The sequence below is a fragment of the Tubulanus polymorphus genome, chromosome 12 (assembly GCF_964204645.1).
Source record: "Tubulanus polymorphus chromosome 12, tnTubPoly1.2, whole genome shotgun sequence".
Lineage (NCBI taxonomy): Eukaryota > Metazoa > Nemertea > Palaeonemertea > Tubulaniformes > Tubulanidae > Tubulanus > Tubulanus polymorphus.
In genome coordinates, this window is record NC_134036.1 from 5,198,578 (window position 1) to 5,221,738 (window position 23,161).

General features: G+C 39.9%; 2 protein-coding genes across 2 annotated transcripts; one reads left to right on the forward strand and one right to left on the reverse strand.

Moving 5' to 3' along the window:
* Positions 1-70: 70 nt before the first annotated feature.
* Positions 71-4,847, reverse strand: LOC141913925 (kinetochore protein Spc25-like). The gene is made up of 7 exons (XM_074805146.1): positions 4,751-4,847; positions 3,950-4,212; positions 3,309-3,374; positions 2,444-2,590; positions 1,768-1,872; positions 1,204-1,302; positions 71-611 (listed from the first exon to the last, which is right to left on the reverse strand). The coding sequence occupies exons 2-7, from the start codon at positions 4,185-4,187 to the stop codon at positions 478-480; spliced, it is 789 nt and encodes a 262-aa protein (XP_074661247.1). The 5' UTR covers positions 4,188-4,212; positions 4,751-4,847; the 3' UTR covers positions 71-477.
* A 238-nt stretch (positions 4,848-5,085) lies between these two features.
* Positions 5,086-20,656, forward strand: LOC141913913 (dymeclin-like). The gene is made up of 16 exons (XM_074805127.1): positions 5,086-5,206; positions 7,090-7,265; positions 7,961-8,107; positions 8,612-8,772; positions 9,551-9,659; positions 10,320-10,445; positions 10,938-11,065; positions 12,004-12,201; positions 13,199-13,389; positions 13,945-14,070; positions 14,690-14,803; positions 15,049-15,143; positions 15,759-15,876; positions 16,596-16,778; positions 17,735-17,848; positions 18,121-20,656. The coding sequence occupies exons 2-16, from the start codon at positions 7,126-7,128 to the stop codon at positions 18,274-18,276; spliced, it is 2,106 nt and encodes a 701-aa protein (XP_074661228.1). The 5' UTR covers positions 5,086-5,206; positions 7,090-7,125; the 3' UTR covers positions 18,277-20,656.
* The last annotated feature ends 2,505 nt before the right edge of the window (positions 20,657-23,161 follow it).

Sequence of the window (23,161 nt, forward strand, 5' to 3'; positions counted from 1 at the left end):
TATCACCACACATGTATGTTGTGTAGACAGATACATATATTTCACAATTTAGTTTTTAAAGTGCATACTTTCATTAGGCTAAACGATTTGATACCTTGTTTCTCCTTTTAGCTGAGATTAATGCAGCTGTCAATTTGAGTGCCTGTACCAACCCTCTCAGAGACGATCACCTTTTCAACGACGAAGTCTGGGACAAACGCGTTTATTTCATAAATGGCATGTTTTGGGAAATGGCGAATGCCTGACGAACGTCTGAGCAGGGGTGTGTACAGACAGCAGGTTTGATAGCTGCATTGATGTTGACCCAGCCGGCCCCTTATCTACATTACTTTATTTCAATCATCATCAGGCAAACCATAACAGACCCAGCTGCTATACGTATATAAACTGAGTAAAAACCTTATTGCAGTTTACAAAAGTGACCCGGCCGATTAGGAGCATAACAAGGTATCCTTTCTTTGCCTCATAACCGGGTTTTCAAAGTTTGTTTTCGGCGACCAAGAGTTTAAAACGTTTTCTCATTTCGACGACGAATGATCGCAGGCTGTTCGTCGTGTTCAGCTTGTCGACCAGTTCCTCCAGACCTACGACCTCGGGACAGCAATCCGATACTATAAGCGAATAGAGAATGAAATATTGTAGCGTTAAAAATAGAGCCTTATATAATAAACGGATGAACGAGCCGAACACTTTCGACCGAAATAAAATATCTCGGTCTGAAACCTAAAAACCCCTATTCATATAGCGGCTAACAGTGTGAGAGCCTGGATTAAATTTTTGAACGTATGCTGTTAAAATGTTTCTGTAGTTAATTTTCAATTAAAGTATTCGACCCATGCGAAGTGTGGTAGATCGGCTTTTGAAAAGACCGCTAATAAATTGTCTAATGTCTGGTGTTTGTAGTTTATTTTCGTTCAAAAATGTCTGGCCACGAGAAGTCCATTACAGAAGTGTGTACGGTCAGTTTTTGAAGGTGTGCTGATAAAATGTCTAATTTCTGATGTTTGTAATTCGGTTTCAATTAAAACTGGTATGAGCATGCTGAAGAAAAACGTCGAAGATCAAAACTGTAAGCGTGGTAATGTATGCGCCGAATATCACGCGGAGGGAGTTCAGCAGGGTTCAACTGGCAACGGATTGATATTCGCGTGAACATGAAATTAAAGTTTTATTTCTCATTAGAAATAATATCCGACCGCATACCTTCGTAACTGTTTTCACCGGTCAGACGCACGGAGAAGCAGAATCGTTTGTCGGGCGCCTTCTCGTCGACGTTCACGAACGCGAACTGAAGTTTTTCCCCTGAAAGGAGAACGTAAACGATTACTACATCTGTAATCATTAGCATCGCGCTGCAGTATCCGATAACGGCATCTAATACAACGGGAAGAGGACAGCGCAATAATCGTCAATAGAATTACCGCGGACCACAGGCTGCGCGCCGAATAACCAGCTGCAGGTCAAAGGGCAAACGTTTTTAGAAGACCCCGAAGTTCACGCGGCCAGGCAATTAGAACCCGTATCAAAACGATGGTTCTTCGCAAAATCTTTTAACAGGGTTTTTGCAAGAACCTACTTGAGCAGGCTCTTCAAAAAGAAAAACCGTAAAAGCCTTCCTCCGCAGGGGCAAGGCGGAAGAACCATTTTGTTGTCGGAGTGCGTATGCGCTCAAAAACTGGGTTGAGTACCGTCCCTAGATAATGATAACACTCGTAGTTGATATTTTCGTCTGTCCCCTATAATTAGCGAAAGAAAGGAAACGCTTACCCGCTGTTTTCTGGATATCTAAGCCGAGATATTCGCGGTAGCATTGAACGCCGATTTGCAGCTCTTTCAGTATGGCTTCCGTACAATCGAGCTGAGTCGAACAAACTGTCGTTTGCAAATATTCGAAAAAAGAGAGAAAAAGAGTACAAAATCGAAATGAACGCATATATTCGGCGCGGGACAATTCCCTAATCTGAGATAAGTATCATTCAAGTAGAATGACCACGCTCAAACGTGGAGGATAGATGATATAATAAAAACCAACTATATATGTACAGATTTTAAAGCTCACACTAGAGGTCTTATCATAGTAATGTCATCATAAATCTTTCGATTAGGCCTAAATGAATTATTGGTGTTAGAACTTTTGAATCTGTATACGAAGCGGGTTTTTATCATACCATAAGGATCACCCTTAAGGATCATGATGGCTGTTAGTCAACAGCCGAACCGTTGTGGTTTTGTTTTAGTGAATTACACTGTGTCCAGTGTACACGGATTAGAATGTCTCATTCGACTACTAGAAGAATGATCCTTATAAATGAAGAAATCCCACACTTCGAATTAAATTATAGGATGGAATTTATTATTTTGAAACCACAACGAGTGTTTATAACACAACCACCAATAGTGTTGATTCGACAACTAATCATCCTTATGTATCACTGTAACTTACGTTGCGTTTGCGCGCTGGTCTCCTGTTCGGTGTCGATCAGTTCGTTGGCGAGCTGTTCTTTTTTCATCAACAACTGATCGGTCTCGCGTCGCACGGCGTCGATGCCCGACTTCAGATCCTCCAGACACTTCGACTTCGCCGTCAAGACTGCACAGCAGCGTCGAAAAATACCAGAGAACTATCTCAAGTTTTGTGATGCAAATCGTATGGTAAGGTAAAGCATTTACAATTTTTCACCACTTTCGCTCGGGAAAGACTAGAAATCTTTCCCGGACATCCCGGCACCCGCCAGGGTTCTTACAGATAAGAGATTTCAAGATTTCCTGATATTTCCGTGATTTTCACTGACCCTTGGACAACAAAAATTCCCTGTTTAAGTAATACAAATTGTATTAAACATATACCCTCAGTCCTGGACTGTTTCTTAATACATGTATTAAGACTAGAGTTTCAAATTCCAAAAGTGTCGGAAAAATGAATCCGGAATTCCTCCAAATTTTCCAGAGCCCTGATATGTTGAACATTTTCCGACATTTGCCTCCGACAAAGATGCATTTGGCCCGTGAGATATGAGGCCAGGGAAGCTGCCGTAGCCATATACACAGCTATTAGCGGAACCGGCTTAATACATCGAACTTCAAACCCGAAAATACATAGGCTTATTGTTCTTTTTAACCGATATTCCATCATTAGAATTGACTTTTTTGAAGAAATTATCAATTTGTTACAACCGATAAATTGTTATTTAACTGAGGTTGTATCAACAAGGTTCCACTGTATTGCCTTGGAGATTCAAATGATTACTCCAAAGTATTGTACGCTAACAATCGGTAGGCCTTAATGCATGAAATAATACACACTGTACCTTCTTTATGTTGCGTGGCTTTCTCCGAATACTGATTCAGACTGGCCTGTAGCGCGGCAAGATCCTCTGAAAATTTAAATGCACAGTCACAAATCAGGGACAGGTCCTATCACCAAACCCACCCCCCCCCCCTTATTTTTTGGCCAAGATAACTTTTCCACATTCTGGCTGGAGAAAGTTACACACTTGGATAATTATTGCCGGTCATTTTGTCCTCAACACAGTAGATCGCTCATAAAACACCCGATTTCTCAAAGGCCCAAAAAATCGAATATCCCGATTACAATAGACTCCTCCTGAATTGGTGGTTTTGAAAGCTAACTTTTATCCTTCACGCATAAACTCGGTTTCTAGTTCGGTAACCGCCTGATCGGGTGAAAACAAATCCCAACCGTACTGATTTAGGCATAGTCTACTGGACCCAGTTCCACAGTTGTTAGTTAAGATTTGACTCTGAGGTTAAAACATTGAAAATGAACAAGTTTTTCAACTCAGAGTTAACTCTAACTCGGAACTGCGGAACTGGATCCCGTACAACTACAAACTAGGCAACTGTTTCTCAAAACTGAAGGAGTTCCGCCGTTTAGAAAGAGTTTTCGAGGAATCGAGCTGTCGTCGTTAGCGAGCCCGGCGAAACGAACCTTTATTGCGGCGCATTCTCTCTTCGTGAGCTTGTTTCTCTTGTTCAAGTTGTCTAACGAATTCGGCTCCCTGCGTTTTTATGACGATCTCTCGAATATTCTGTAAATTCGTCGACATTTCCGCCGCCTCGCTCTCCAGGTCGACGACGCGATGAGTCTGTAGCTGCTGCAGCAGCTGCTGCGGGTCGCGCGCGTCGCCTTGCGCTAGTAACTGATCTGCAAGATCTTGGTCGCCCATATCTAGTTGTTTTTCACCGACGGTTCTGAATATAACAATTGGGAGAATCAGTACGTTTATTTGAAATTCATCGAAGTCACTCGTCGTAGCGGTTTAACTCGTTCAGAGCGTCTACACCGCAATGCGATGTATATTTCAATGATAGACATTGCTAAACACACTGCATTGCGATATATCAATGTAATCATTAATAATTTTTTAACCGTTTGAAATATGAATGGCAGCACCTGTCATGACATAGAGCAGGCCTAAAACTAAGGCTAAGTGAAACATTAGTAACTAACAATACACCGCACTGCAGTGTAGATGCACAGTAGGTCGACTACAGGCTACACTAGGATTGTGGAGTGATGGAGATCTCTGCGGAAACAACCACTGCTAGGTAGGACTGGGACTGGGTGAATAACTAACATGATGATGAAATTAAAATTATAAATAACCATTTGGGGGTCGATAATATTAATAGTCGGTTCGGTGGCCTCTGAGCCTCGAATCTCTGGGTAAACAACCTTTTCCGATACGAACTATATAACCTTCCAACAATGCATAATGACATTAATTACCTGTCAATTCCGAAACGAGCCGTGATCGCTGGGAAAACGATCGAAACAATGTCAAAATTCCGGCCAAAATTTCGAAAATCTCCGCCGCTCGACGACCTTGAATCGATCGCGCTGTTCTATTCGTTGCGTCACGTCATAACCGCGTAATTAGTAAATCAGCATAATCAATAAAAATTTCCTTTCATGTTACCTTTTTATTAAACTTATTCTTCAGTATTCATTCTTAATCGAAATATATTTGTTCCGTTGATCAATAAACAATTCAATTAACTTGATTGTGACTCTGCTGACTGGCGTTGAATAACCAGGGACGCTGTGTATTTTACTTCCGGGTTACGTCGTTCGAAAAAACCTGAAAAATGACGGAAAATTGACGCTTTTTCCGGTAGAAATACGTCAGAGATCGCGATAATAAAGATTACTGGATTCTCAGTGGATAGAGCTTTTATTTGATAGGTAATTAGGCCTGTTTTGAGGAGCCCTTTGCCACTGACATCCAGTTGGATCGGTGAAAAAACTGCCGACAAAATGTCACAAAATCTCGACTCGATCGACGATACGAACGAGCATCCGAGCCTAGCCCAAAAAGCCTGATGTCTATTTCAACTTGATTTGAGAGCACATCAGGTGGTTTAGCTCGGTCAGTTTTGATGGTATATACCTGATAAAAGTCGGCCTAAAAGTCTTATTAGGACCATAAATATAAAACACTTCTTTTTAGTTAGGTGTTAGGCCTTCTTAGAACCAGTTACTGTCTACTCTAGTGTCTGTCACACCTACCTGCTCTTCGTGCGACGTTTTGGTCCGTAATTTCGTTAATAATCAGTTGATCTGTAAATATTATGCATCAATTTGTTCAGTAAGGAATTTGCATTCAGAAATAAATCATGAACTGGCATAAATTTGTGTTACCATCTAGGCCCTATCAGCGATAGTTAACCTAGCATACGCTCGCGTAATGCTGAAAAACGGTTTTTATGGCCCGTCACGTGGCGCCACCTACTGTATTTTGATATGCTAATGAGCAGGTGATGACGTCACTGTAACGTTTCCGAGCGTCCGCGGAGCGGATTTTTCAGCATTACACGAGCGTATGCTGAGTAAACTATCGCTCATAAATAAAAACGAAGACAACGTTAGTAAAAATTATTGTTTATTTCTGAATGAAAATTCCTCACCGAACAAATTGATGCGTAATAAAGGTAGATAAACCGATTATTAACGAATTTACGGACCAAAACATCGCACGGAGAGCAGGTGTGACAGACAGTAGTTAAATTAGTGCCGATCTCTAGAAGTGTATCCATGCACTTATAATAATAATGATGCCTCAGGCGTATACCCACCATTGGGTTTATGAAAAAAGTCTCGGCCCACTTGATCGTGAAAGTGTAACATAAGGTAAAAGGTAAAAGTAAACATAAGGTCTTTGCATCATAAATGAAGAAAAAGTAAACATAAGGTCTTTGCGTCATGAATGAAGAAAAAGAAAACATAAGGTCTTTGCATCATAAATGAAAAAAAAGTAAACATAAGGTCTTTGCATCATAAATGAAGAAAAAGTAAACATAAGGTCTTTGCATCATAAATGAAGAAAAAGTAAACATAAGGACTTTGCATCATAAATGAAGAAAAAGTAAACATAAGGTCTTAGCGTCATAAATGAGGAAAAAGTAAACATAAGGTCTTTGCATCATAAATGAAGAAAAAGTAAACATAAGGTCTTTGCATCATAAATGAAGAAAAAGTAAACATAAGGTCTTTGCATCATAAATGAAGAAAAAGTAAACATAAGGTCTTTGCATCATAAATGAAGAAAAAGTAAACATAAGGTCTTTGCATCATAAATGAAGAAAAAGTAAACATAAGGTCTTAGCGTCATAAATGAGGAAAAAGTAAACATAAGGTCTTTGCATCATAAATGAAGAAAAAGTAAACATAAGGTCTTTGCATCATAAATGAAGAAAAAGTAAACATAAGGTCTTTGCATCATAAATGAAGAAAAAGTAAACATAAGGTCTTTGCGTCATGAATGAAGAAAAAGAAAACATAAGGTCTTTGCATCATAAATGAAGAAAAAGTAAACATAAGGTCTTTGCATCATAAATGTAGAAAAAGTAAACATAAGGTCTTTGCATCATAAATGAAGAAAAAGTAAACATAAGGTCTTTGCATCATAAATGTAGAAAAAGTAAACATAAGGTCTTTGCATCATAAATGAAGAAAAAGTAAACATAAGGTCTTTGCATCATAAATGAAGAAAAATTAAATATAAGGTCTTTGCGTCATAAATGAAGAAACATCTTTTCTGATTTCTATAGGCTTAGCGTATTTTTCAGGCGTTGTATTCGAAGCGAAAGAAAGTGATCGAGATCATGGGTGTTAACAGCAGCAGCATCAGCGAACTACAGGACAACGAATACCTGAAACGTTTGTGCGGCGTAGAATCGATTTGTCCAAACGACCCGTTCTGGAATCAGTTGCTGTCGTTCCAGTTTCAACCGCCGAATGATGTGTAAGTTTGAACACCGTGTCCCCTGTAACCTACCCTTGGTCACCTGCTTAAAATCAGTGTCAAGGTTATACCTAGAGCTATTCAAGGGTGGGGTCTACCCATCTTCACCCCCGTCAAGAGATTCGAACCCGCACAAGTAATGAAATCACGCGTCGTGAGGCCCGGGGGCTGGTGGAAGCGAGTTTGGGGAGCGATACCAGACCCCTGGCGAGGGAGGTTGGGGTATTCCGTATAAGATACGCATTATTTTTCATAGAAATCCATGATTTTCTGTTAGGTATTCAGATTTTAATAGTACCGTGACTACATACTACGATAGGCCTAATTATTGCTGAGACTAATTTTCGAATTGTTTTATCTGGATCAGATCCAAGATACTAGTTCACTAATTACAGCTCTCAAAGTCTACTGATTATGAGAATGCCTGGAAAATGGAGATTTCAGGATTTGTGGCTTAAACATGACGATTACCGGGTATAAGTCCCGGAATGTCATGACACTACATGAGATTGGTGATAGACACTATCAACCTTGAAATAGCCCCTTCCCCCGCCCCCACTATTCGAAAAGAGCTACCTCAGCGAATGGGCTATTGAGCACCCATCTATGTAACTCCATTCAAATATTGCCGAAAAATTCCTCAAAAACTGATTAAATTTGTGACTGGTGTTTTGTTTATTCGTTTTCACCCTTAGATCCGACATGCGTTTGCTGGAAGAGTCGACAATGGGAATTTGCAAGAATTTCGCGATCAACAACTGTCGCACGGGTAACTTCGGCTCGCTGGTGCGAGTGTTCCTGCGTCGCGCCGCCGAACTGAAAGCTTCCGCGCAAACTGAAGAGTAAGTCTTAAAAAAACCCGATCAAACCTTGCGGCAATCGATGTTCGACGCGGTAGGCCTATATGTTCCAAAGAATGGGGAAATTCGAACAAACTTTGGAATCTTGAAATAATAATTCCTAGTATGGAAATATTTGGGAATTCGTGAAATTTTTCTCATATGAGGGAAATGTTTGGGAAATTCATTCATAAATTTTGCGTATTGCATTTGTAGAGCTGCCAACTGTTTAGAAGTTGTTTTAGAAGTTGGCAGCGCTGCATTTGCCGGGTACAACTTTCTTCAGCGGTTTCCCTTGAAAATCACTGTCATCGACCACTCACCATTGAAATGTTGACTGTAGTGTGATGATATATGTCCATTTTTATGAAGGCCCCATTTTCCATTTGAGAAAATGGAGAAGTCATCCGTGAAATACTTTGGAAAAACTTTGAAATTTTTAAAACTCATCTAACTGTGGGAACCATCCACCCGGGGTTCATATTTCGTTTTCTCTTTCTCGTTTAGTAACGTGTTCGTCTGGCAAACGTACAACGCTTTGTTCATCATTCGCAACATTTGCAAATATTTCATCGAGAACCTGTCGGAGGAGGTGATACTCGACGAGTTCGAAACTAGACCCAGTCAATTAGCGGCGCCTGCTAGTAATACGTCAGCTAACGCCGATGGTACGTGTATAATCCGCATATATAGAACTGTATATATCTGTGTATTAATACGAAACTACTACGTACCAAATAGTGTCGCCGTGGAGAAGAATTGGGCGTTGAAATTCGGCATGGTAGTCGATCATTGCATTTCATCTTATTTGTCGAATTAAACACTCTAATCTTTGTATACAGTAGATGATACTGAAGAAAAACCACAATTCGAATTTTATATGAAATAGTTTATTGAAACGAAACTAGATAGTTTCGTTTCAATGGATTATTTCATGTTAAATTCGAATTACGGGACTTCTTCGATTATCAATAGTATGACCTGATGCAACAGCTGTAACCAGGTGTGAAAATATTCGTAGGCGGGCCAAGCGGCGGCGGCAGAATTTCAGCCAATCAGTGATCAGTGATTCTGATTATAGACTTTCACTGCATCGATACAGTTTTACAGTGCTACACTACCCATGCAGTCACAATGGCCCGGTTAGTAGAGCACAAGACTTGTGCACCTGATGGATCAGAAGTTAGCGAGGAGCGAGGTCGATGGATCAAGTCCGGCTTAGCTATGTACATCGCGGGACTTTGCTATACATTCCTCTCTCTCTCATCGATTCAAACCTAATGGCATCGCGAGACTCTGCTTCTTCCCTTCCTCGCAGGGATTCGAACCTGATGGCATCGCGAGACTCTGCCACGTTCCTCCCTCGGAGGGATTCGAACCTGATGGCATCACGGATCTGGTCTATAGTTTCTAATCTTTGATTTTCTATTCTGATTGCTTAAACAGGCGCTGGCTCGGTGAAGTTGGTCGCAGATTCAGCCGAAGGTGACGAGGAAACTCTCGCCGACGAGTTCATGAGTTGTTTAATCGAATTATTGGTCGACGTTCCCGTCGTGTAAGTAGATCGTACCTTTAAAAAACTTCATCCTTAACCGGTTCGGTGTATATACACCTGCCTTGACGGCTAAAGAAACCCAAAACAGAGCAGTAACCGATAGTCAAAACTGATTCTTCTTATAGGCCTATTATGCTGTAACGAAAACTTCGTGAGGCATTAACAAAATGCTTGTCAGTCCCGCAGGGCTGCCAACTGTCCCTGATTGTCAAGAGCAGTCCCTGAAAATGCCTCACTGCTATGCTGTTGAAACTTGCTGTCCCTGAAAATATTTTCAACGGTCCCGCTGCAAATGTGGCTATTTTCCTCACAGTATTCCTGAAAAATCATATTTCTGTCTGATGTTGCAGTAGTTGAAAAGTTTTCGGTCTCAAGTGAAAAATTCTACATTGAATTTATATCGGATATAACAATGACATTTTCCTGAAATGACACTTTCCCAAACTTTCTCGGGGGCTAACTGTCGCCTGTACCCCGCTATGTATGGCTCTGTTCACAACGGTGACGTGTGTCGCCATCTTTCAATAGAGATAATAACTGTTCGATATTTACAGGGATACATGACAGTTTACTGTGTATTGAATTCTATCACCGCACTGCGAATAGGCGATCGATTATTTAGATTGTTTACGCTCGTGTCGACGATATTTTTATTTTTAGGGGGTTTACGTACAGTCTACACCTGGAATCGTTGAACACGTTGTTCGTGTTGTTGTCGCTGCAGATGTTCACCACTCAGCCGGCGTGCACGTCGACGCTATATCGGTTCATCATGCAGGGAAAGTGGTAAGTGTAAGATCGACGCTGAGAAAAGTACTCGTCCCGTTTGTACGCGATAACCTTCCTTGGCAAAAATTTGAATCCTATAGGCCACAGTACGAAACCCCGCCTGAGTAGCCCATGTTCGCGATCAGATCGCCTGTTGTATAATCGCTGAAGCAAATTTCAGTTCTAAGTCCTATTTGCGTAAAGTAAAGTGGCCAATTTAGACCTCCTCACTCAATGATATACATGAACAGCGATGGATCCTGTAGTTTTCAAAGTGCGGAGTTCAGATGAAGATAGAAGGCGCTTTCTATGTACATCAAACGGGGTATTTAGAAAATTGACAGCTGACCTAAGAATCTCGTTAACGGTACAAAATCGACGATAATGAATTACCGATGATTTCATCCGATTTCAATAACGGTTTAAATAAAAACTATGATGATGTTATACAAAATTTGATTATAGCAACCTACTGAACCAACTCTCGCAATTCTCTCTCTCTCTTTACAGTTCGATTCACGCGTGTTTGTTGATGAAGACTTTGCTGCAGAATTACATCAAACAAGAGAAATGCCCCGAGCAATTGAGTAAACCCGGCGGTTCGAGCATGCTGTATAACGCTACAGTGGCCGTCGCCTGTAAGTACATTCCTTCATAAATCAGCGCAATGAATATAGCATATATGGGTAGGTCAAGGCTGGTGGTAGGAGCATTTGATACTTGATGCCAGGTTAGGGATCATTCATTTATTGGAATTTTTTTAGATTTTCCCTATACGTTTAGCATCGGATTACGCAATTGGGCCCAATCTTGCCCTCCCCTAATGCATGTGTAATAGATGAATGACCCCTTAAGACTTTGGTCGATAAAGAATTGAATAGAGCCTTCGTAACCCTTTCAGTACAGTGCTGGCCATTCCCCCTCCCCCTGTATTAGTGAACTGGAAATTTTGAGTAATTTAACTAAAACTCCTAAAAATAAACAGGAGGTAGCTGAAATACTGAGGACATAAATTTTTTGGGTGTTGGGATAAATGGCGTATCTGTATTATGAAATACAAAAAAAAAAATGAAAAGAAATGTGACTTCACCAAATCATTTGAACTCTGGGGGTAGCCGCTTGAACAGTTAAGTGCATCTACACTGCAGTGCGGTGTATAAATCGGTGTTCTGCGGCCAATTGCCAATTATTGACAGGTTCTTCTGATATGCGGCGAATTTACTTCAATTTCTTCAAAAACACGGTGTTCAAAAAAAAGTCTAAGTTTATAAGCTTAAAAGTTACTAATTATCAAAATTATTAAACCTTTCACTTCCAACGCCACTGGTGTTTGACTTTGCTAGTACACTGCATGACAGTGTATCGATGATATCAGTAATTATAGTTTTCATCTCTATTGAAAGATGGAAGCACCTGTCAAACGGTGAAATATTAGTAACAAACGATATACTGCACCGCGTTGTAGACACACTATAGCAGGAAGGTGTTCCTTATAATAAGGATGTCGCTACTGAGGGAGTTTAAACCGTATTACGTTCAGTGCTTTCAAGAATTGTATTCGATTTATTTCCTGCAGCCGGTCTGTGGACGGTGGTGACGTTAGGTCTGGCAAAAGGCCAAGAAGCGCCAAGCGAGGAGACGCCGGCGGCAGACGCGCCGCTGTTAGCCAATCAGAGCTTGTTATTGATGTTGATATTGACGAATCACTGCACGAGCGGACAGTCGGTTCACAATCCGTACAGACAGGCGCTGTTCTCATTCACTAACTCACAAGGTAAGTTTTCTTTTTAAGTCAAACTAAAATTCTTTTGAAATTGTTACCCTGGGTTGACTCTGAAGTTTTTTGGATGCGGGCAATCTGAATTGCGGGAGCCACCCCTTTCTCCGGTGGGTGGCTATGGGTGAAGTTTTTCGATTATGGCATGAATGAATCCTAAATCATGACTATTGGAGCCAACTCCTCATGAAGTGGATTACCTTGTATTGACTTAGCCGTTTTGGATCTGGGCAATCAGAAAAAATCAGAGTTGCCCTTTCTCTAGTGGGTGACTCGGCGTGCACTTATTTTTTGCATGATTTGAACCGAAATCGTGGAATTTGGAGCCATCCCTTTATGAATTGGATAACTCATTTGGTGCATCCCCATATCGAGGGATGACTCCTGGTGGACTTAGTTTTTAGCAGCCTATATTCCTGTCGTACAAACACTTTGAGATCGTCTACACTGCAGTGCGGTGTATAAATCGATGATAGACTTAGCTGGTACACCGCAGTGTGGTTTTACGTTTAAACTTTTCTACTTATTATCCTTATGGAAAGATGGCAGCACTGTCTGTTGTTAAACATTTGAAATATTAGTGACTAACGATGATACACCTTTAGGCGTATGCTCATTATACTTTCAAAATTTTCAAATCATCTCCGTCACTTGGTTAGCGTCGGAAATGGTCAGCGCTGAAGCAGTTAACCCTTTCAGTGCTGTTGTAATTAATACACTCACTCGAAAGTGCTTGAGATGAGTTGAAAATGTGAAAAAAAATTCCACACCAGTCGTTGAATAATGGGCATACCACTATAATGCCACGGTGTATTGTTATTCCACTATGTTTAACAGGTGCTGCCATCTTTGAAAATTGATAAGAACTTATTACCTTGAACACCAATGCACCGCCACAGGTGAACTAGCAAAGTCCATCACTGATTCATCATACTGTGCGGTGTAGACGCGCTGAACGGGTTTCGATCGCGTTTCACGTTTCCTGATTTTTCAGAGCAAGACAGTCAGACGTCGTCGGACCCGACGGAAGCGGTGGCCACGTTTAAAATCGACTACTCGCAGCTGTACGACGCGATGTGCCAAACGCTGAAAGACGACCAGACGACGTTGCTGCTTTATACTCTGTTACACCGCAACGCGCACGTCAAAGCGTTCATACTGTCGCGTACTAACGTCGACCAGCTGGTAAGTGAGAATTAGATTGCGCTAGACTCGAGTTAGATCTTTGAAAAAAAAATTTTGCTGGCTTGACAGGACGGAGTTCGGCGTTACTGTAGACTCGGCTCGAGTCTGATATTTTGATTTGAGAGTGATATCTGAGTTGTATCGTACAGTAGACTCTCAACAAGTCTGATCTTTTGACTCGAAAGCGATGTCTGTGAGTTGTATGGTACTGTATACTCCCAAGTCTGATCTATTTACTTGAAAGTGATATCTGAGTTTGCTGGTACAGACCACTCTGTTCAAGTCGAATTTTTTGACTTCAGAGTGATATCTGAGCTGGATGATATCTGTTAGTTGGATAGTAGACTCCGCTCAAATCAGACTTTGTTTATCAGATCAAGTTTTGACTTGAAAGAGATGTCAGTGAGTTGGATAGTAAAGAAGACTTTGCTCATGTTGGGCCTTTTTAGCCTGAATTCCTTTCAACTGACCAGTCCACCGATTGGAAATTCGGGTCTTATCATTTAGTGTTCTTAAGAAAACAGATTTCTATTTTCTATTGTTATTCCCCGGTAGGTGATGCCCGTTTTGAAGATCTTATATCACGCGCAGGAAAAGAATTCTCACCACATTTACATGGCGTTGATTATCATACTAGTCCTTAGCGAAGACGAAGTTTTCAACAAAAGCATTCACGAAATGGTAAGTCGCGCGTCCCACACATATGCGAAATAGGTTTTAGTTTATAATCCTAAAGCATCGATGTATACAAGATCCAGTTCCGCAGTGGTGAGTTAACTCCGAATTACAATTCGGTGATTTTCGATGAGTTGACTATAAGTCTATGGAAATGGGTCCTTGCCGTCATCATTGTGCCCCGAGGAAAAGATTGTTTGCTTCCTCCGTGGATATACAGGTCTCCAGCCTGGATACAGCATCCCCTTAGATGTTTGTCATTCTTTATTCTTCTAATTTTTGATCGTCCACATTTACATGTGTTCAGGAATTCACCTTAATTGAAGAAATTTCTAATTGAAAATGTACTACAAACACCCGACCTTAGATGTTTTATCAGCGCACTTTCAAAAACTGATTGTCCACACTTGACATGTGTTCAGTGCTTCACCTGAGACATTTTTAATCGAGAATGAACTACAGACATTTGAATTTTATCCGTTTATTTTCAAAAACTGATCGTCCACACTCAAATGTGTTCAGGACTTCACCTGTGACATTTTTGATTGAACATGAACTACAAACACCGGAAGTTAGACTTCACCATGGCACTCGTTTTCAAGATGTCGATTTCGTTTTTTTTCAGCGTTTGAAGAATATAACGTGGTTTAAAGAGCGTCAGATTACGGAGATTACACTCGGAGGATTACTGATTCTCGTCGTAATACGTACTATACAATTCAACATGACCAGAATGAGGGTACGCAGCACGAATCATATCTATCTCTTTGAAAATTTCACGCACTCATATCTATTGCAATCCATTGATGGAATCAACTTACTTCGAAAAGTTTCTAACACGCTTTGACATATTGTGTTGATATTGGGTTTGTGCATGTAATTGTGATTGACAAAAAATGTCATCCTAAAGTATATGCAATCGGGATTAAGATTATATTGTTTATATCTAATGGTCTTCTTTTATCTGTATTTTCTCTTTTCTAGGACAAGTACTTACACACGAATTGTTTGGCAGCGCTCGCGAACATGTCCAGTCAGTTCAAAGCTCTGCATCCGTATGTCAGCCAAAGATTAATCAGGTATGACCGGAGCAATAAAAACAAAATTAAGTTTAGTTTGATATTCAATTGAAGAAAATCTACTGGATTCTGTCATGTACTGCGGTTAAGTATGAACTGGTAAAATTCTACCACGAGTTGGTGTCAAATACTGAGTAAGAGTTTGTGAAATACAGTAGACTCTGTCTCTTACTGCGGTTAAGTTGAGGCCGGTAAAATTCTACCCCGAGTTGGTGTCGAATACTGAGTAAGAGTTTGTGAAATACAGTAGACTCTGTCTCTTACTGCGGTTTAGTTGAAGCCGGTAAAATTCTAGCGCAAATTAGTGCCCAATAATACTAAGTAAGAGTTTGGGAAATACAGTAGACTCTGTCTCTTACTGCGGTTAAGTTGAGGCCGGTAAAATTCTAGCGCAAATTAGTGCCCAATAATACTGAGTAAGAGTTTGTGAAATACAGTAGACTCTGTCTCTTACTGCGGTAAAGTTGAGGCCGGTAAAATTCTACCTCGAGTTGGTATATGTTGAAATACAGCAAACTTCAACTGACCGAGACTCGATACTTCCTTTAGTAATAATCATCATTGTCGATTTTTCGATGGTTCGTAATTTTCGCTACGCATCTTCTCGATTTGCAGCCTATTTTCACAGCTGTGCAAGAAGCACACAAAACTGATCGAACAGATACAACACGCGGCGTCGCAGGAAACGCGCAGTGTCGAAAGCGGCTCCGAGACCGACCTCGAACAGGAACACGTAAGTGACACGCATGTTTATCGAACGACATTCGGTTCATGATCGTCTACACTTCGCATGTGTTCAGTATTTAACCTCAGACATTTTTGATTTGAAATGAACTACAAACACTATATATAGATTTCATTTGCACACTTTCGGAAACTGGTTGTTCACACTTCACATGTATTCAGAATTTCGCATTGAGATATTTTAACCCTTTCAATGCTGACTAATCAATACCCTATAGTGCTGGAGATAATTTGAAAATTTTGAAAAATTCCACCCTAGTGTGTTGAATAACGGGAATACCGCTATAGTGCGTCTACACCGAGGTGCGGTGTATCATTAGTTACTAACATTTCACTAAGTTTGACAGGTGCTGCCATCTTTCAATAGAGATAAAAACTATTTACTAATTACATCAATACACCGCAATGCGGTGTGCTAGCAAAATCCATCACCGATTCATACACCGCACTGCAGTGTAGATGCACTGAAAGGGTTAATCGGAAATGAACTACGGACACCAGATATTAGACATTTATCGGCGCGCTTTCAAGAACTGATCGTCCACAATTCACGCGTGTTCAGCGCATCATACGAGTTTTTAATTGAATTGAAAATGATTAATTAGCTCATCGTCAAAATTAGTGACTGTTTTACCCATTTCAACGGATGATACTTCATTTTTAATCGGTTTTTAATTCGGGCGGCTGCTGTTTTTTTTTCGTCCTCAGCTGCAGGATTTATCCGTGCTGGAAGAGGTGATTCGTATGGTGTTGGAGATCGTCAACTCGTGTTTAACTCATGCCCTGCATCACAATCCGAACCTCGTCTACACGCTGCTCTACAAGCGAGAGCTGTTCGCGTACTTCCGCACGCATCCGACCTTTCAAGACATCATCCAGAACATCGATACGGTGAGTTCCAGTTTTTAGCCCACTATATACATTCGCGGTGGAATAGCACAGTCTCTCTAGTCACCGTAACTTAAGTCGTAAGCACCCGAAATGTTTCTAATATTTTAGTAAACGTTTAAGACATTTCTTCATTTATTGTGGGATTTTGTTTTATCACGGATGTTGTGAGCTACAGCCGATTATTCAGCACAGGGTTCTTTCGAGTTTTGGAAAGTGTTGGAAAGTTTTGAAAAATTAGAATTTTTTATAAGGCCCTCGGAAAGCTATGGAAATTTTGTGGTGACAGTTTGTTAGGGGGTATAGAGAATTTATAACCTGGGTGTGGACAATCAAATTGCTCAACCCGTAAGAACCCGATAGCACGAATAATAGAATAGCATATACCGGCAACGGTATATTAGTAGCTATGCACATTTCGTAGCCATGATCAATTGCGAATTTGAAGCTCATGACATGCTTCATAATTATGGTCAGTTTCAAGTCATTGGTTTCTGTACATGTTCACTTGGGGGCGTTGAACGGGGGAATAATATGGTATTTTTGTATATATTAGTACTTTTGCATATTCTGTAACAACAATCCGTATGGGACCCAGGCATATTTTGTAACCACGGTGAATTGCAAAATTATAGCTCATCGCTCGTGAATAATCATTGGGAAAAAAATACATGCGAAAATTCATGGAAATGTATGAATAATTGCGAGAAAAATGTCTCGAAATGTTTTGATTCCATCGTATGCCTTATACCGTTGAGCTCAGAATTTATGCGCAATCTGTGAGAAAATTTCGTAAGAAATTTTATTCGATAATACGTCCAGATTTTGAGCAGTATTGTTATTTTACCTAAGGCAGATAACTGTTGGAAAAATATGGAAAATCATGTGAAACCATATTTTATCTGGTGAACGATGCAATTGTTGAAAGAAGATTTTTAATTGTTCGTGGCTTTTTTCAGGTGCTCGCCTATTTCTCAAGTCGTTTAGAACAAACCGATTCGAATTTGTCCGTCGAACAGGTGCGCGACGTCATCGAACAGGGAATCCGTCAATTCAGCAAAACGAAACTAAAGGTACGATGTTTTAAAAAATGGATGTTAGCGCCCGAAACGAAAATGTACTCATAGAACGATAACCACACTCAAACGTGGTGAACGGATAATAAGATAAAATCCCACTATTTACAGATTAAAAGAATTTAAAAACAAGAATTTATTTATTAAATCTAAAATATTTAAAAGACACGACGTTTCGATCTCACCCTAGAGATCATCGTCAGGTGAAAATGTACTGGACACGTGTTCCTTTTTACGTTTTATTTCTACGCGATTATATCATTTTTCAGAAATTCCCCGAGTTGAAGTTCAAGTACGTCGAAGAGGAGTCGCCCGAGGAGTTCTTCATACCGTACGTGTGGTCGTTGGTCTATCACTCGTCGCACCTTTACTTCAATTCTTCGCGTATTCAACTGTTCACGCTGTCGACGACGACAGTCACTTGATGTCGACCGTATTAACGGATTCCGGCCGCCGCAACGGAAATTAATTTCTTTAGAAAAAATCCGAAAAAAAATCTAAAAAAAACGAACTCTCGGACGAACAAATCTTTGTGACTATATATACATATATATGTGGCGAATGGCTATGTTCCCTATTCACCTGTATTTATGGGGAGGGTATTTCCCCGTGGACTATATTCTGGTAACAACTTCATTCCGATTTGGCAGGTTTTAAAGTCAAAGCTATTACGGAGTGTTTCTCGATTGGCGTAGAGACCTATCGGTATGATAGGAAATGCGTTCTTGTTATCGGTGACGAGTTACCTCGTGGATTAGCCGATAGCCTTTAGCTGAATATCGAACCTGCACAGACTTACTGACTTGAGTTTGTTAGTTGTATTAGATATGAAGACTTAGTCTCAAAAGTTGTTAAATTCCCGTTAGATTGTCTAAGACTAGTCTTCAAATCGTATGAGCATGGTCGTTTTTAAGTGGTTAAGTTGGTGGTTAAGTTGGCTTTTCGACTTATATGGGCTTAGACTAGCCTTAAATTATTAAAATGGTTGGTCTTATGTTGTTCAATTGGCCGAAGAGTTAAGATGATCTTAAAGACTTGCCTTAAATCATAGGACTGGTCTTAAGTCGTTGGATGAGGCTTGTGAACTAAGAACATCTGAGACTGGTCTTTAATCTGAGCTGTGTGCAGCTGACCCATATGTTTATGAAAAGCTACTCGAGGTATAAAGGAAAAGATTAATATCGTTTTAAAGAGATTCCAAGACAGGAGTGTCACAATCTGTTGTCGGTTTCGGTGCGTGCTTGCCTGAACGAATAACTATTCTTAAACTAGAACAAAAAAACGATATCGGCTAAAATTCTTAAGGGATATTCTGAAAATAGGTTTTCTTTAGGTACAAAGTGTCCAATGCGAAGCTATGCTAATGTAAATAGATGACTATTCTCGATGAAGGGGTATTATAGACATTCAGTGTCTAAAAAGGTACAACGTTTCGCATTTTGGGCGTCGACAGGGGTAATCGATTACTTTAAAAACGGTGAACCTCTCCTAATTCGGACGAACTAACACCGGCGAAATCGGTCCTAGGTAGACGAAAGACCAGTTTAGAAAAGAGATCGGAAGAAAAGGTTGAATTTAAGTCGAAGAAAAAATTCATTTCAGCCCGAACTACTCCGCGTCGACCATATCTGAGTTAGGTCAGGTTTACCTTTAAGGCTAAACAAAAATGATACCTTGTTTCTCCGCAGCGGCCGGGTTATTTTTGTAAAATATGATAAAATTTGTAAACAGTTCATTTCTATAGCGGCCGAGTCTGTTACGGTAAACTTGATCACGATTTTAAAAAAAGTTATGTATAGGGTAGATAGGCGGCCGGCCGGGTCAACTTTCAAGCTCAGCAGAGCGGAGAAACAAGGTATCAAATTTTTTTTAGCCTTACTTTAGCAGCATATGAATATAATACTTAAAAGGTTTGTGTTTACTTGCGTAGTAGAGGCTCGTATTAGATACTAGTCTAATAGGGTGCTTCCGCTCGGGCCATTTTGAGGCAGTACCACATTGTTGGACAGATTTTAATGTTCCTTATCCTAAAACCATTAGCGCGATTTATTGTCCATCTCCCATTTGCCGGAAAAATTAATGTTATATATTGTTAAAAAGGTGGCACACAGACAAACACAGTGTTACAGTTCAAGAAAATACGTCACTTTTAGGACACTTTTTATGCTGCCTTGAAAAATTGGACCTGCAGGACTGCGCCTCAAGTTGGCGCCTGGTATCTGGAAACATCCTTATTTGCCGGATAATGGTCTAATCTCGGAGTAGTCCGCAACCATTACTCCAAGGTCTAATATCGATTCTCACACTAGCCGCTTGAACGTGTGTGGTCTTCACCCGTGGCTGTGCGTAGTTGGGTGGTATCGAAAAAGGTACACAGATTCTTCCTCGCGCGACGCCTCAGAAATTTCTTTCGGTTTCGAGCACAGCTGGGATCATTCGCGGGCGCGACCGAGGAACCTTCGGCTTTCGGCGGGGAATTCGTACGCGTAGATAGTAGTCAAGGGCCTCTATTTAACGTAAAGCCCGTATAGAATATTTCCCCCCAATGTTAAAAGAACAAAACCGAACATCTTTAATTGTTAAGAATGCTTTCTTCGAATGACCTGGTGTTGTATACGATTCTATATGTTCGTGTATTTTTAATCGCCGTACATTATCATTTCCTATACACGTGTGATTATTCCAAAACTATCTATGTCGGTGTGTAAATATAATGATAATTTATGCTAAATATATCGATCTATACGTGTAACGTTACTATAACTCGATACGAGGACCTATTTGTAAAAAGGTGGAAAATATAACTCGGAATAATCGTCATTATCCGTTATATGTTTATTAGTCGATTCTTTTTTTAGGATCAACTGCGTTGACCCTTATAGAATGGTCCTGAGAGTAAGTTTCTGTTAGCTCTTGGTGGCACAAATTGTAACCACTGGATGTACACAGCTGATATTTTGTCAATAGGTGGAAAATAGATCGTGGAATTGAACTGACAGGTTTCGTCCATCAGCTCTAAGCCGTTTGGAAGTACTGGGAGAAAATGTGCAAAATTTCTATGTATTTTTTTCCAATTCTGCTAATCGATGCTTGACCTAGTTTTATGACATCACAGGGAAAGCCCTTTAGAAGGGCATCACTTGGAAATCCCTTTCGAAGAGCTTTCCCAGTGACATCATTAAGGAGAACTGTTCTACCATGTACTTGTGACTCATGGGGAAAACCCATTACCTTGTACATCAACCAAGTTGAACATTACATGCTTACTACACAGAGCACAATCTGATGATTTCATCAGCTGTTTATAAGTAATTGCAAATCCAAGAACAAATCGATTTTGTGCTCAAAACTATGTACTCAGTTCGACCCATGGTCCTTCATTTTCTTATTTTACCGAATTCTATGGGTATATATATGTTGCAAGGGCAACGCTGTATATGCGAGGAATTAGTTTGAAATTGAAATGGAATGAAATGAAATGGTCAACGAGCGCTTTTGATAATAGTCCTGTAATTTACAAGGTGCTATATTTACAATCCTATCCTACAATCCTATCCTATCATAGCCGCATCGAGTGGTATACTGACGGACATCACGAAATATTAAAATTGACAATTAAAAAAACATCACAAAGTGGGTATAAATACATTAAACAATATTTGACAGGGACAATTAAGATATATGTTATATTCAAAGAAAATGTCAAATTACAGCTATTTATACATATTCGCAATGAACCTCTGAAAGATAAAGTCAGTTTTTTAAAACCTAAACCGTCGCCTAGGTCTGTTTAGTTTCGCTTCGTTTTACAAAACATTCCTAATTTCAGGTTCGTAGAAAGTGAAAACGTTACAACGAAGAAATGAGTAAGACAATTTGGTGATTTTGATTATCAAAATTGATGAATTCGATGATCAATTTCGTACCGGATATAACAAACTATCGGTTATAACGAACATATTTTCTGGTGACGTGTAGTTCGCTGTAACGAGGTTCCACGCTGGGTATAGAAAAAACAAATAACGATACTGTATATTAATACACTATATAAGAACCAAACTATTCACTGAAAATTTCAACATATTCATTGTTAATTTCCTTCGTGTTCAATATCTTGTAATATTTTAGCTCGGATGGATTTTCGTTATAGTAACTTGTAAGGTTTCTTTAGTTAAGGTTCCAGTAGGATTAGGATTAGGATTAGGATTTTATTTACACTCCAACCATTTCTATGGTACATGGAGGGAGACTTATACAAAGTATACAATATTTACAATTAACGGAAAGTATAAACTTGTTTTGATAAAATATAACAAAGTTATTAACAATATATACATACACTATTTACAACATACTAATTATTGGAGGGATCTATATACATCTTAGCCTTTTTTAATGAATTATGCAAGGTGGATTGTAGGATTTTTTAGAATACCAGTTGTGCGAATTTGTGGTGACATCTATCGGTTGAAATAGGAAGCTCGCTTCGTTAGCGCGCTCGCGTATGGCGGGTCGTTAGGCTTACGCGAGGTAACGGGCGATTGTCGGTAGATGAAACAAATGCTACGCAATTCATTTCCGATGAAATATAATCTCGTTATTTCTAGTCGACCTCGCTAGCGTTTTATAAGGCATGAACATAAGAACACCTGTTAGGTTTGATTTCACGTAGGATTTATATAGATCAGGCTCCTTCTAATTAGCATTTCTAATCTTGACTAATAAGTGTAATTTTTGGCCCGCGATCTGGATGGCGATAACACGCTACCGGTGATGCGGGTACAGTCAGTACGGGTTATACGTGAAGAACTGGTTTTAATGGGTACGGTTATAGTTACGTGTTGCCCCCTTTTCCAATGTGATTCGTGGTGTTGTGACAGTTGATCGGCGCTCTCTAGTATAGGCTGGCTCATGCTCACGAGATAAGATAACTTCACTTGTCTCCACGACTGAAAACGATAGTATAAGTAGGCAATAACAATAGTAATAATAATTCTTAATTAATGTATATAAATTACCACCGTTCAATGCGCAGACGTGATTAAATCTTTAATTGTAACGAGAGAAACCCCTCAATGAATTCAGCCAAAACGAGAAACTTGAATAGAAGAGTATAATATTTGCGCAACGTTTCGGCTAAGGACTATTAGCCATCATCAGGCGTACTGAACTACTATCACTTAGTACGCCTGATGATGGCTAATAGTTTTTAGCCGAAACGTGGGATTTCTCTCGTTATCATCTTACACGGATATTGTGTATCTTCTCGTCTCATCTTTAATTACATATTGAATTAAATACACATTTTGA

Bases quoted from the DNA above. Each gene is read 5' to 3' on its own strand.
- LOC141913925 (XM_074805146.1), bottom strand. From the start codon at position 4,187: ATGGGCGACCAAGATCTTGCAGATCAGTTACTAGCGCAAGGCGACGCG. The intron at 1,303-1,767 runs GTAAGCGTTTCC...TTCTCCTTTCAG, and splicing joins AGATATCCAGAAAACAGCGG to GGGAAAAACTTCAGTTCGCG. The intron at 612-1,203 runs GTATGCGGTCGG...ATTCGCTTATAG, and splicing joins CGGTGAAAACAGTTACGAAG to TATCGGATTGCTGTCCCGAG.
- LOC141913913 (XM_074805127.1), top strand. From the start codon at position 7,126: ATGGGTGTTAACAGCAGCAGCATCAGCGAACTACAGGACAACGAATAC. The intron at 8,773-9,550 runs GTACGTGTATAA...TTGCTTAAACAG, and splicing joins TACGTCAGCTAACGCCGATG to GCGCTGGCTCGGTGAAGTTG. The intron at 15,877-16,595 runs GTAAGTGACACG...TTTCGTCCTCAG, and splicing joins CCGACCTCGAACAGGAACAC to CTGCAGGATTTATCCGTGCT.